The sequence below is a fragment of the Oncorhynchus keta genome, chromosome 30, assembly GCF_023373465.1.
Source record: "Oncorhynchus keta strain PuntledgeMale-10-30-2019 chromosome 30, Oket_V2, whole genome shotgun sequence".
Lineage (NCBI taxonomy): Eukaryota > Metazoa > Chordata > Actinopteri > Salmoniformes > Salmonidae > Oncorhynchus > Oncorhynchus keta.
In genome coordinates this window covers 16,727,630-16,741,767 of record NC_068450.1, presented here as the reverse complement: position 1 = coordinate 16,741,767, position 14,138 = coordinate 16,727,630, and the positions used below count along the sequence as shown (strand labels likewise).

General features: G+C 46.6%; 1 protein-coding gene across 2 annotated transcripts in view; it reads right to left on the bottom strand.

Annotated features, from left to right (window-relative positions):
* Positions 1-14,138, bottom strand: part of n4bp3 (NEDD4 binding protein 3) — a 106,313-nt gene that overhangs the window by 12,015 nt on the left and 80,160 nt on the right. The window contains exon 9 of one of the 2 annotated variants that reach the window (XM_052487856.1): positions 11,231-11,486. In XM_052487856.1, the coding sequence (XP_052343816.1) occupies positions 11,231-11,486 (256 nt within the window). The remainder of the gene's footprint in view (positions 1-11,230; positions 11,487-14,138) is intronic. The other variant, XM_052487857.1, reaches the window with a different exon arrangement.

The window sequence follows — 14,138 nt, the reverse complement described above, 5'->3', positions numbered from 1 at the left end:
ATATTGATGGGAGACTGTTACGATGAGGACTGTAAATATTGATGGGAGACTGTTACGGAGGACTGTAAATATTGATGGGAGACTGTTACGGAGGACTGTAAATATTGATGGGAGACTGTTACGGAGGACTGTAAATATTGATGGGAGACTGTTACGGAGGACTGTAAATATTGATGGGAGACTGTTACGGAGGACTGTAAATATTGATGGGAGACTGTTACGGAGGACTGTAAATATTGATGGGAGACTGTTACGGACTGTAAATATTGATGGGAGACTGTAAGGACTGTAAATATTGATGGGAGACTGTTACGGAGGACTGTAAATATTGATGGGAGACTGTTACGGAGGACTGTAAATATTGATGGGAGACTGTTACGGAGGACTGTAAATATTGATGGGAGTTACTGTAAATACTGGAGGACTGTAAATATTGATGGGAGACTGTTACGGAGGACTGTAAATATTGATGGGAGACTGTTACGGAGGACTGTAAATATTGATGGGAGACTGTTACGGAGGACTGTAAATATTGATGGGAGACTGTTACGGAGGACTGTAAATATTGATGGGAGACTGTTACGGAGGACTGTAAATATTGATGGGAGACTGTTACGGAGGACTGTAAATATTGATGGGAGACTGTTACGGAGGACTGTAAATATTGATGGGAGACTGTTACGGAGGACTGTAAATATTGATGGGAGACTGTTACGGAGGACTGTAAATATTGATGGGAGACTGTTACGGAGGACTGTAAATATTGATGGGAGACTGTTACGGAGGACTGTAAATATTGATGGGAGACTGTTACTGGAGGACTGTAAATATTGATGGGAGACTGTTACGGAGGACTGTAAATATTGATGGGAGACTGTTACGGAGGACTGTAAATATTGATGGGAGACTGTTACGGAGGACTGTAAATATTGATGGGAGACTGTTACGGAGGACTGTAAATATTGATGGGAGACTGTTACGGAGGACTGTAAATATTGATGGGAGACTGTTACGGAGGACTGTAAATATTGATGGGAGACTGTTACGGAGGACTGTAAATATTGATGGGAGACTGTTACGGAGGACTGTAAATATTGATGGGAGACTGTTACGGAGGACTGTAAATATTGATGGGAGACTGTTACGGAGGACTGTAAATATTGATGGGAGACTGTTACGGAGGACTGTAAATATTGATGGGAGACTGTTACGGAGGACTGTAAATATTGATGGGAGACTGTTACGGAGGACTGTAAATATTGATGGGAGACTGTTACGGAGGACTGTAAATATTGATGGGAGACTGTTACGGAGGACTGTAAATATTGATGGGAGACTGTTACGGAGGAGGACTGTAAATATTGATGGGAGACTGTTACGGAGGACTGTAAATATTGAGGACTGTAAACTGTAAATATGATGGGAGACTGTTACGGAGGACTGTAAATATTGATGGGAGACTGTTACGGAGGACTGTAAATATTGATGGGAGACTGTTACGGAGGACTGTAAATATTGATGGGAGACTGTTACGGAGGACTGTAAATATTGATGGGAGACTGTTACGGAGGACTGTAAATATTGATGGGAGACTGTTACGGAGGACTGTAAATATTGATGTAAATATTGGGGAGACTGTTACGGAGGACTGTAAATATTGATGGGAGACTGTTACGGAGGACTGTAAGGACTGTAAATATTGATGGGAGACTGTTACGGAGGACTGTAAATATTGATGGGAGACTGTTACGGAGGACTGTAAATATTGATGGGAGACTGTTACGGAGGACTGTAAATATTGATGGGAGACTGTTACGGAGGACTGTAAATATTGATGGGAGACTGTTACGGAGGACTGTAAATATTGATGGGAGACTGTTACGGGAGGACTGTAAATATTGATGGGAGACTGTTACGGAGGACTGTAAATATTGATGGGAGAGACTGTTACTGTTACGGAGGACTGTAAATATTGATGGGAGACTGTTACGGAGGACTGTAAATATTGATGGGAGACTGTTACGGAGGACTGTAAATATTGATGGGAGACTGTTACGGAGGACTGTAAATATTGATGGGAGACTGTTACGGAGGACTGTAAATATTGATGGGAGACTGTTACGGAGGACTGTAAATATTGATGGGAGACTGTTACGGAGGACTGTAAATATTGATGGGAGACTGTTACGGAGGACTGTAAATATTGATGGGAGACTGTTACGGGAGGACTGTAAACTGTAAATATGATGGGAGACTGTTACGGAGGACTGTAAATATTGATGGGAGACTGTTACGGAGGACTGTAAATATTGATGGGAGACTGTTACGGAGGACTGTAAATATTGATGGGAGACTGTTACGGAGGACTGTAAATATTGATGGGAGACTGTTACGGAGGACTGTAAATATTGATGGGAGACTGTTACGGAGGACTGTAAATATTGATGGGTTAGAGGACTGTTACGGAGGACTGTAAATATTGATGGGAGACTGTTACGGAGGACTGTAAATATTGATGGGAGACTGTTACGGAGGACTGTAAATATTGATGGGAGACTGTTACGGAGGACTGTAAATATTGATGGGAGACTGTTACGGAGGACTGTAAATATTGATGGGAGACTGTTACGGAGGACTGTAAATATTGATGGGAGACTGTTACGGAGGACTGTAAATATTGATGGGAGACTGTTATTGATGGGAGACTGTTACTAAGAGGATGGGACTGTAAATATTGATGGGAGACTGTTACGGAGGACTGTAAATATTGATGGGAGACTGTTACGGAGGACTGTAAATATTGATGGGAGACTGTTACGGAGGACTGTAAATATTGATGGGAGACTGTTACGGAGGACTGTAAATATTGATGGGAGACTGTTACGGAGGACTGTAAATATTGATGGGAGACTGTTACGGAGGACTGTAAATATTGATGGGAGACTGTTACGGAGGACTGTAAATATTGATGGGAGACTGTTACGGAGGACTGTAAATATTGATGGGAGACTGTTACGGAGGACTGTAAATATTGATGGGAGACTGTTACGGAGGACTGTAAATATTGATGGGATGGGAGACTGTAAATATTGATGGAGACTGTTACGGAGGACTGTAAATATTGATGGGAGACTGGAGGACTGTAAATATTGATGGGAGACTGTTACGGAGGACTGTAAATATTGATGGGAGACTGTTACGGAGGACTGTAAATATTGATGGGAGACTGTTACGGAGGACTGTAAATATTGATGGGAGACTGTTACGGAGGACTGTAAATATTGATGGGAGACTGTTACGGAGGACTGTAAATATTGATGGGAGACTGTTACGGGAGGACTGTAAGGACTGTAAATATGATGGGAGACTGTTACGGAGGACTGTAAATATTGATGGGAGACTGTTACGGAGGACTGTAAATATTGATGGGAGACTGTTACGGAGGACTGTAAATATTGATGGGAGACTGTTACGGAGGACTGTAAATATTGATGGGAGACTGTTACGGAGGACTGTAAATATTGATGGGAGACTGTTACGGAGGACTGTAAATATTGATGGGAGACTGTTACGGAGGACTGTAAATATTGATGGGAGACTGTTACGGAGGACTGTAAATATTGATGGGAGACTGTTACGGAGGACTGTAAATATTGATGGGAGACTGTTACGGAGGACTGTAAATATTGATGGGAGACTGTTACGGAGGACTGTAAATATTGATGGGAGACTGTTACGGAGGACTGTAAATATTGATGGGACTGTTACTGTTATTGATGGGAGACTGTTACGAGGACTGTAAATATTGATGGGAGACTGTTACGGAGGACTGTAAATATTGATGGGAGACTGTTACGGAGGACTGTAAATATTGATGGGAGACTGTTACGGAGGACTGTAAATATTGATGGGAGACTGTTACGGAGGACTGTAAATATTGATGGGAGACTGTTACGGAGGACTGTAAATATTGATGGGAGACTGTTACGGAGGACTGTAAATATTGATGGGAGACTGTTACGGAGGACTGTAAATATTGATGGGAGACTGTTACGGAGGACTGTAAATATTGATGGGAGACTGTTACGGTTACGGAGGACTGTAAATATTGATGGGAGACTGTTACGGAGGACTGTAAATATTGATGGGAGACTGTTACAGGAGGACTGTAAATATTGATGGGAGACTGTTACGGAGGACTGTAAATATTGATGGGAGACTGTTACGGACTGGACTGTAAATATTGATGGGAGACTGTTACGGAGGACTGTAAATATTGATGGGAGACTGTTACGGAGGACTGTAAATATTGATGGGAGACTGTTACGGAGGACTGTAAATATTGATGGGAGACTGTTACGGGAGGACTGTAAATAAATTGATGGGAGACTGTTACGGAGGACTGTAAATATTGATGGGAGACTGTTACGGAGGACTGTAAATATTGATGGGAGACTGTTACGGAGGACTGTAAATATTGATGGGAGACTGTTACGGAGGACTGTAAATATTGATGGGAGACTGTTACTGGAGGACTGTAAATATTGATGGGAGACTGTTACGGAGGACTGTAAATATTGATGGGAGACTGTTACGGAGGACTGTAAATATTGATGGGAGACTGTTACGGAGGACTGTAAATATTGATGGGAGACTGTTGTTACGGAGGACTGTAAATATTGATGGGAGACTGTTACGGAGGACTGTAAATATTGATGGGACTGTTACTGTAAATACTGTTACGGAGGACTGTAAATATTGATGGGAGACTGTTACGGAGGACTGTAAATATTGATGACTGTTACGAGGACTGTAAATATTGATGGGAGACTGTTACGAGGACTGTAAATATTGATGGGAGACTGTTACGGAGGACTGTAAATATTGATGGGAGACTGTTACGGAGGACTGTAAATATTGATGGGAGACTGTTACGGAGGACTGTAAATATTGATGGGAGACTGTTACGGAGGACTGTAAATATTGATGGGAGACTGTTACGGAGGACTGTAAATATTGATGGGACTGACTGTTATTGATGGGAGACTGGAGGACTGTAAATATTGATGGGAGACTGTTACGGAGGACTGTAAATGTAAATATTGATGGGAGACTGTTACGGAGGACTGTAAATATTGATGGGAGACTGTTACGGAGGACTGTAAATATTGATGGGAGACTACGAACTGTAAATATTGAGACTGTTACGGAGGACTGTAAATATTGATGGGAGACTGTTACGGAGGACTGTAAATATTGATGGGAGACTGTTACGGAGGACTGTAAATATTGATGGGAGACTGTTACGGAGGACTGTAAATATTGATGGGAGACTGTTACGGAGGACTGTAAATATTGATGGGAGACTGTTACGGAGGACTGTAAATATTGATGGGAGACTGTTACGGAGGACTGTAAATATTGATGGGAGACTGTTACGGAGGACTGTAAATATTGATGGGAGACTGTTACGGAGGACTGTAAATATTGATGGGAGACTGTTACGGAGGACTGTAAATATTGATGGGAGACTGTTACGGAGGACTGTAAATATTGATGGGAGACTGTTACGGAGGACTGTAAATATTGATGGGAGACTGTTACGGAGGACTGTAAATATTGATGGGAGACTGTTACGGAGGACTGTAAATATTGATGGGAGACTGTTACGGAGGACTGTAAATATTGATGGGAGACTGTTACGGAGGACTGTAAATATTGATGGGAGACTGTTACGGAGGACTGTAAATATTGAGACTGTTACGGAGACTGTAAATATTGATGGGAGACTGTTACGGAGGACTGTAAATATTGATGGGAGACTGTTACGGAGGACTGTAAATATTGATGGGAGACTGTTACGGAGGACTGTAAATATTGATGGGAGACTGTTACGGAGGACTGTAAATATTGATGGGAGACTGTTACGGAGGACTGTAAATATTGATGGGAGACTGTTACGGAGGACTGTAAATATTGATGGGAGACTGTTACGGACTGGGGACTGTTAAATATTGATGGGAGACTGTTACGGTAAATATTGATGGGAGACTGTTAGGACTGTAAATATTGATGGGAGACTGTTACGGAGGACTGTAAATATTGATGGGAGACTGTTACGGAGGACTGTAAATATTGATGGGAGACTGTTACGGAGGACTGTAAATATTGATGGGAGACTGTTACGGAGGACTGTAAATATTGATGGGGGACTGTTACGGAGGACTGTAAATATTGATGGGAGACTGTTACGGAGGACTGTAAATATTGATGGGAGACTGTTACGGAGGACTGTAAATATTGATGGGAGACTGTTACGGAGGACTGTAAATATTGATGGGAGACTGTTACGGAGGACTGTAAATATTGATGGGAGGACTGTAAATATTGATGGGAGACTGTTACGGAGGACTGTAAATATTGATGGGAGACTGTTACGGAGGACTGTAAATATTGATGGGAGACTGTTACGGAGGACTGTAAATATTGATGGGAGACTGTTACGGAGGACTGTAAATATTGATGGGAGACTGTTACGGAGGACTGTAAATATTGATGGGAGACTGTTACGGAGGACTGTAAATATTGATGGGAGACTGTTACGGAGGACTGTAAATATTGATGGGAGACTGTTACGGAGGACTGTAAATATTGATGGGAGACTGTTACGGAGGACTGTAAATATTGATGGGAGACTGTTACGGAGGACTGTAAATATTGATGGGAGACTGTTACGGAGGACTGTAAATATTGATGGGAGACTGTTATTGATGGGAGAGGACTGTAAATATTGATGGGAATATTGATGGGAGACTGTTACGGAGGACTGTAAATATTGATGGGAGACTGTTACGGAGGACTGTAAATATTGATGGGAGACTGTTACGGAGGACTGTAAATATTGATGGGAGACTGTTACGGAGGACTGTAAATATTGATGGAGACTGTTACGGAGGACTGTAAATATTGATGGGAGACTGTTACGGAGGACTGTAAATATTGATGGGAGACTGTTACGGAGGACTGTAAATATTGATGGGAGACTGTTACGGAGGACTGTAAATATTGATGGGAGACTGTTACGGAGGACTGTAAATATTGATGGGAGACTGTTACGGAGGACTGTAAATATTGATGGGAGACTGTTACGGAGGACTGTAAATATTGATGGGGAGACTGTTAAATATTGGAGGACTGTAAATATTGATGGGAGACTGTTACGGAGGACTGTAAATATTGATGGGAGACTGTTACGGAGGACTGTAAATATTGATGGGAGACTGTTACGGAGGACTGTAAATATTGATGGGAGACTGTTACGGAGGACTGTAAATATTGATGGGAGACTGTTACGGAGGACTGTAAATATTGATGGGAGACTGTTACGATGGGAGGACTGTAAATATTGATGGGAGACTGTTACGGAGGACTGTAAATATTGATGGGAGACTGTTACGATGGGAGACTGTTACTGTAAATATTGATGGGAGACTGTTACGGAGGACTGTAAATATTGATGGGAGACTGTTACGGAGGACTGTAAATATTGATGGGAGACTGTTACGGAGGACTGTAAATATTGATGGGAGACTGTTACGGAGGACTGTAAATATTGATGGGAGACTGTTACGGAGGACTGTAAATATTGATGGGAGACTGTTACGGAGGACTGTAAATATTGATGGGAGACTGTTACGGAGGACTGTAAATATTGATGGGAGACTGTTACGGAGGACTGTAAATATTGATGATGGGAGACTGTTACGGAGGACTGTAAATATTGATGGGAGACTGTTACGGAGGACTGTAAATATTGATGGGAGACTGTTACGGAGGACTGTAAATATTGATGGGAGACTGTTACGGAGGACTGTAAATATTGATGGGAGACTGTTACGGAGGACTGTAAATATTGATGGGAGACTGTTACGGAGGACTGTAAATATTGATGGGAGACTGTTACGGAGGACTGTAAATATTGATGGGAGACTGTTACGGAGGACTGTAAATATTGATGGGAGACTGTTACGGAGGACTGTAAATATTGATGGGAGACTGTTACGGAGGACTGTAAATATTGATGGGAGACTGTTACGGAGGACTGTAAATATTGATGGGAGACTGTTACGGAGGACTGTTTGACTGGGAGGACTGTAAATATTGATGGGAGACTGTTACGGAGACTGTAAATATTGATGGGAGACTGAGGACTGTAAATATTGATGGGAGACTGTTACGGAGGACTGTAAATATTGATGGGAGACTGTTACGGAGGACTGTAAATATTGATGGGAGACTGTTACGGAGGACTGTAATGGGAGACTGTTATGTAAATATTGATGGGAGACTGTTACGGAGGACTGTAAATATTGATGGGAGACTGTTACGGAGGACTGTAAATATTGATGGGAGACTGTTACGGAGGACTGTAAATATTGATGGGAGACTGTTACGGAGGACTGTAAATATTGATGGGAGACTGTTACGGAGGACTGTAAATATTGATGGGAGACTGTTACGGAGGACTGTAAATATTGATGGGAGAGGACTGTTGATGGGAGACTGTTACGGAGGACTGTAAATATTGATGGGAGACTGTTACGGAGGACTGTAAATATTGATGGGAGACTGTTACGGAGGACTGTAAATATTGATGGGAGACTGTTACGGAGGACTGTAAATATTGATGGGAGACTGTTACGGAGGACTGTAAATATTGATGGGAGACTGTTACGGAGGACTGTAAATATTGATGGGAGACTGTTACGGAGGACTGTAAATATTGATGGGAGACTGTTACGGAGGACTGTAAATATTGATGGGAGACTGTTACGGAGGACTGTAAATATTGATGGGAGACTGTTAGGACTGGAGGACTGTAAATATTGATGGGAGACTGTTACGGAGGACTGTAAATATTGATGGGAGACTGTTACGGAGGACTGTAAATATTGATGGGAGACTGTAAATATTGGAGGACTGTAAATATTGATGGGAGACTGTTACGGAGGACTGTAAATATTGATGGGAGACTGTTACGGAGGACTGTAAATATTGATGGGAGACTGTTACGAGGACTGTAAATATTGATGGGAGACTGTGTACGGAGGACTGTAAATATTGATGGGAGACTGTTACGGAGGACTGTAAATATTGATGGGAGACTGTTACGGAGGACTGTAAATATTGATGGGAGACTGTTACGGAGGACTGTAAATATTGATGGGAGACTGTTACTGAGGACTGTAAATATTGATGGGAGACTGTTACGGAGGACTGTAAATATTGATGGGAGACTGTTACGGAGGACTGTAAATATTGATGGGAGACTGTTACGGAGGACTGTAAATATTGATGGGAGACTGTTACAGGGGACTGTAAATATTGATGGGAGACTGTTACGGAGGACTGTAAATATTGATGGGAGACTGTTACGGAGGACTGTAAATATTGATGGGAGACTGTTACGGAGGACTGTAAATATTGATGGGAGACTGTTACGGAGGACTGTAAATATTGATGGGAGACTGTTACGGAGGACTGTAAATATTGATGGGAGACTGTTACGGAGGACTGTAAATATTGATGGGAGACTGTGTAAATATTGATGGAGACTGACTGTAAATATTGATGGGAGACTGTTACGGAGGACTGTAAATATTGATGGGAGACTGTTACGGAGGACTGTAAATATTGATGGGAGACTGTTACGGAGGACTGTAAATATTGATGGGAGACTGTTACGGAGGACTGTAAATATTGATGGGAGACTGTTACGGAGGACTGTAAATATTGATGGGAGACTGTTACGGAGGACTGTAAATATTGATGGGAGACTGTTACGGAGGACTGTAAATATTGATGGGAGACTGTTACGGAGGACTGTAAATATTGAGGACTGGGAGACTGTTACGGAGGACTGTAAATATTGATGGGAGACTGTTACGGAGGACTGTAAATATTGATGGGAGACTGTTACGGAGGACTGTAAATATTGATGGGAGACTGTTACGGAGGACTGTAAATATTGATGGGAGACTGTTACGGAGGACTGGAGGGAGACTGTAAGGACTGTAAATATGATGGGAGACTGTTACGGAGGACTGTAAATATTGATGGGAGACTGTTACGGAGGACTGTAAATATTGATGGGAGACTGTTACGGAGGACTGTAAATATTGATGGGAGACTGTTACGGAGGACTGTAAATATTGATGGGAGACTGTTACGGAGGACTGTAAATATTGATGGGAGACTGTTACGGAGGACTGTAAATATTGATGGGAGACTGTTACGGAGGACTGTAAATATTGATGGGAGACTGTTACGGAGGACTGTAAATATTGAATATTGATGGGAGACTGTTACGGAGGACTGTAAATATTGATGGGAGACTGTTACGGAGGACTGTAAATATTGATGGGAGACTGTTACGGAGGACTGTAAATATTGATGGGAGACTGTTACGGAGGACTGTAAATATTGATGGGAGACTGTTACGGAGGACTGTAAATATTGATGGGAGACTGTTACGGGGGACTGTAAATATTGATGGGAGACTGTTACGGAGGACTGTAAATATTGATGGGAGACTGTTACGGAGGACTGTAAATATTGATGGGAGACTGTTACGGAGGACTGTAAATATTGATGGGAGACTGTTACGGAGGACTGTAAATATTGATGGGAGACTGTTACGGAGGACTGTAAATATTGATGGGAGACTGTTACGGAGGACTGTAAATATTGATGGGAGACTGTTACGGAGGACTGTAAATATTGATGGGAGACTGTTACGGAGGACTGTAAATATTGATGGGAGACTGTTACGGAGGACTGTAAATATTGATGGGAGACTGTTACGGAGGACTGTAAATATTGATGGGAGACTGTTACGGAGGACTGTAAATATTGATGGGAGACTGTTACGGAGGACTGTAAATATTGATGGGAGACTGTTACGGAGGACTGTAAATATTGATGGGAGACTGTTACGAAGGACTGTAAATATTGATGGGAGACTGTTACTGAGGACTGTAAATATTGATGGGAGACTGTTACGGAGGACTGTAAATATTGTTTTTAGGCTGGATCATGTTGTTGTATGCTTTAATTCTGTAATGTATTGATTGTTGCTGCCGTCTTGGCCAAGTCTCCCTTCAAAAAGAGACTGTGGGTCACAATGGTCCTTTCCTGGTTAAATAAAGGTTAAATAAACAAATATCTATACCTGATGCCCCTCCTGATCCTCGAGACCCTAGTGTCCCACTCTCCTCCACTCCCCCTTTCCCCTGTCGTCGTGGTTGCGCACCGTGTAGGGCTGTCTGCAGCGTGTCTATCTGTCCATCACGGCTCTGCAGCTCTCCTCTGGTCTCTCTCAGCTGGGTCTTCAGCTGGAACAGCTCTGACAGCTTGCTGGTCACCTCCGCCTGGGAATCACGCAGCTGTTGCTTCAACAACGAGATCTCACCCGACTTCTGACACACCTGAAAGGTAAGGAGGGAGGGGTGGTGAAAGAGGATGTTAAATAAACCCTGCTCTTCACCAGCATCCCTCAGTCAAATCCTCTCTCTATGCCTGCACTCCGTCCTCCTACCCCTCACCTTCCCCACTCCATCCTCCTACCCCCTCACCTTCCCCACTCCGTCCTCCTACCCCTCACCTTCCCCACTCCGTCCTCCTACCGCCTCACCTTCCCCACTCCGTCCTCCTACCCCCTCACCTTCCCCACTCCGTCCTCCTACCGCCTCACCTTCCCCACTCCGTCCTCCTACCCCCTCACCTTCCCCACTCCGTCCTCCTACCCCCTCACCTTCCCTACTCCATCCTCCTACCCCCTCACCTTCCCCACTCCATCCTCCTACCCCCTCACCTTCCCCACTCCGTCCTCCTACCCCTCACCTTCCCCACTCCGTCCTCCTACCGCCTCACCTTCCCCACTCCGTCCTCCTACCCCTCACCTTCCCCACTCCGTCCTCCTACCCCCTCACCTTCCCCACTCCATCCTCCTACCCCTCACCTTCCCCACTCCATCCTCCTACCCCCTCACCTTCCCCACTCCGTCCTCCTACCCCCTCACCTTCCCCACTCCGTCCTCCTACCCCCTCACCTTCCCCACTCCGTCCTCCTACCCCCTCACCTTCCCCACTCCGTCCTCCTACCCCCTCACCTTCCCCACTCCGTCCTCCTACCCCCTCACCTTCCCCACTCCGTCCTCCTACCCCCTCACCTTCCCCACTCCGTCCTCCTACCCCCTCACCTTCCCCACTCCGTCCTCCTACCCCCTCACCTTCCCCACTCCATCCTCCTACCCCCTCACCTTCCCCACTCCGTCCTCCTACTCCCTCACCTTCCCCACTCCGTCCTCCTACCCCCTCACCTTCCCCACTCCATCCTCCTACCCCCTCACCTTCCCCACTCCTTCCTCCTACCCCCTCACCTTCCCCACTCCGTCCTCCTACCCCCTCACCTTCCCCACTCCGTCCTCCTACCCCCTCACCTTCCCCACTCCGTCCTCCTACCCCTCACCTTCCCCACTCCATCCTCCTACCCCCTCACCTTCCCCACTCCGTCCTCCTACCCCTCACCTTCCCCACTCCGTCCTCCTACCCCCTCACCTTCCCCACTCCATCCTCCTACCCCCTCACCTTCCCCACTCCGTCCTCCTACCCCCTCACCTTCCCCACTCCGTCCTCCTACCCCCTCACCTTACCCACTCCATCCTCCTACCCCCTCACCTTCCCCACTCCGTCCTCCTACCCCTCACCTTCCCCACTCCTTCCTCCTACCCCTTCACCTTCCCCACTCCATCCCCCCACCTCCTCACCTTCCCCACTCCATCCCCCACCTTCTCACCTTCCCCACTCCATCCTCGTACCTCCTCACCTTCCCCACTCCATCCTCCTACCTCCTCACCTTCCCCACCCCCTCACCTTCCCCACTCCATCCCCCACCTCCTCCGTTCCCCACTCCATCCCCCACCCCTCACCTTCCCCACTCCATCCCCCACCTCCTCACCTTCCCCACTCCATCCCCCACCCCCTCACCTTCCCCACTCCATCCCCCACCTCCTCACCTTCCCCACTCCATCCTCCTACCTCCTCACCTTCCCCACCCCCTCACCTTCCCCCTCCATCCCCCCACCTCCTCACCTTCCCCACTCCATCCCCCACCTCCTCACCTTCCCCACTCCATCCCCCACCCCCTCACCTTCCCCACTCCATCCCCCACCTCCTCACCTTCCCCACTCCATCCCCCCACCTCCTCACCTTCCCCACTCCATCCCCCACCTCCTCACCTTCCCCACTCCATCCCCCCACCTCCTCACCTTCCCCACTCCATCCTCGTACCTCCTCACCTTCCCCACTCCATCCTCCTACCTCCTCACCTTCCCCACCCCCTCACCTTCCCCACTCCATCCCCCCACCTCCTCACCTTCCCCACTCCGTCCTCCTACCCCCTCACCTTCCCCACTCCGTCCTCCTACCCCCTCACCTTCCCCACTCCATCCTCCTACCCCCTCACCTTCCCCACTCCGTCCTCCTACCCCCTCACCTTCCCCACTCCATCCCCCACCTCCTCACCTTCCCCACTCCATCCCCCCACCTCCTCACCTTCCCCACTCCATCCTCGTACCTCCTCACCTTCCCCACTCCATCCTCCTACCTCCTCACCTTCCCCACCCCCTCACCTTCCCCACTCCATCCCCCTACCCCTCACCTTCCCCACTCCATCCTCCTACCCCTCAACTTCCCCCTCCGTCCTCCTACCCCCTCACCTTCCCCACTCCGTCCTTCTACCCCCTCACCTTCCCCACTCCGTCCTCCCACCCCCTCACCTTCCCCACTCCGTCCTTCTACCCCCTCACCTTCCCCACTCCATCCCCCACCTCCTCACCTTCCCCACTCCATCCCCCCACCCCTCACCTTCTCCACTCCATCCCCCACCACCTTCCCCACTCCGTCCTCCTACCCCCTCATCTTCCCCCACTCCATCCTCCTACCCCCTCACCTTCCCCACTCCGTCCTCCTACCCCCTCACCTTCCCCACTCCATCCTCCTACCCCCTCACCTTCCCCACTCCATCCTCCTACCCCTCACCTTCCCCACTCAATCCCCCACCTCCTCACCTTCCCCCAC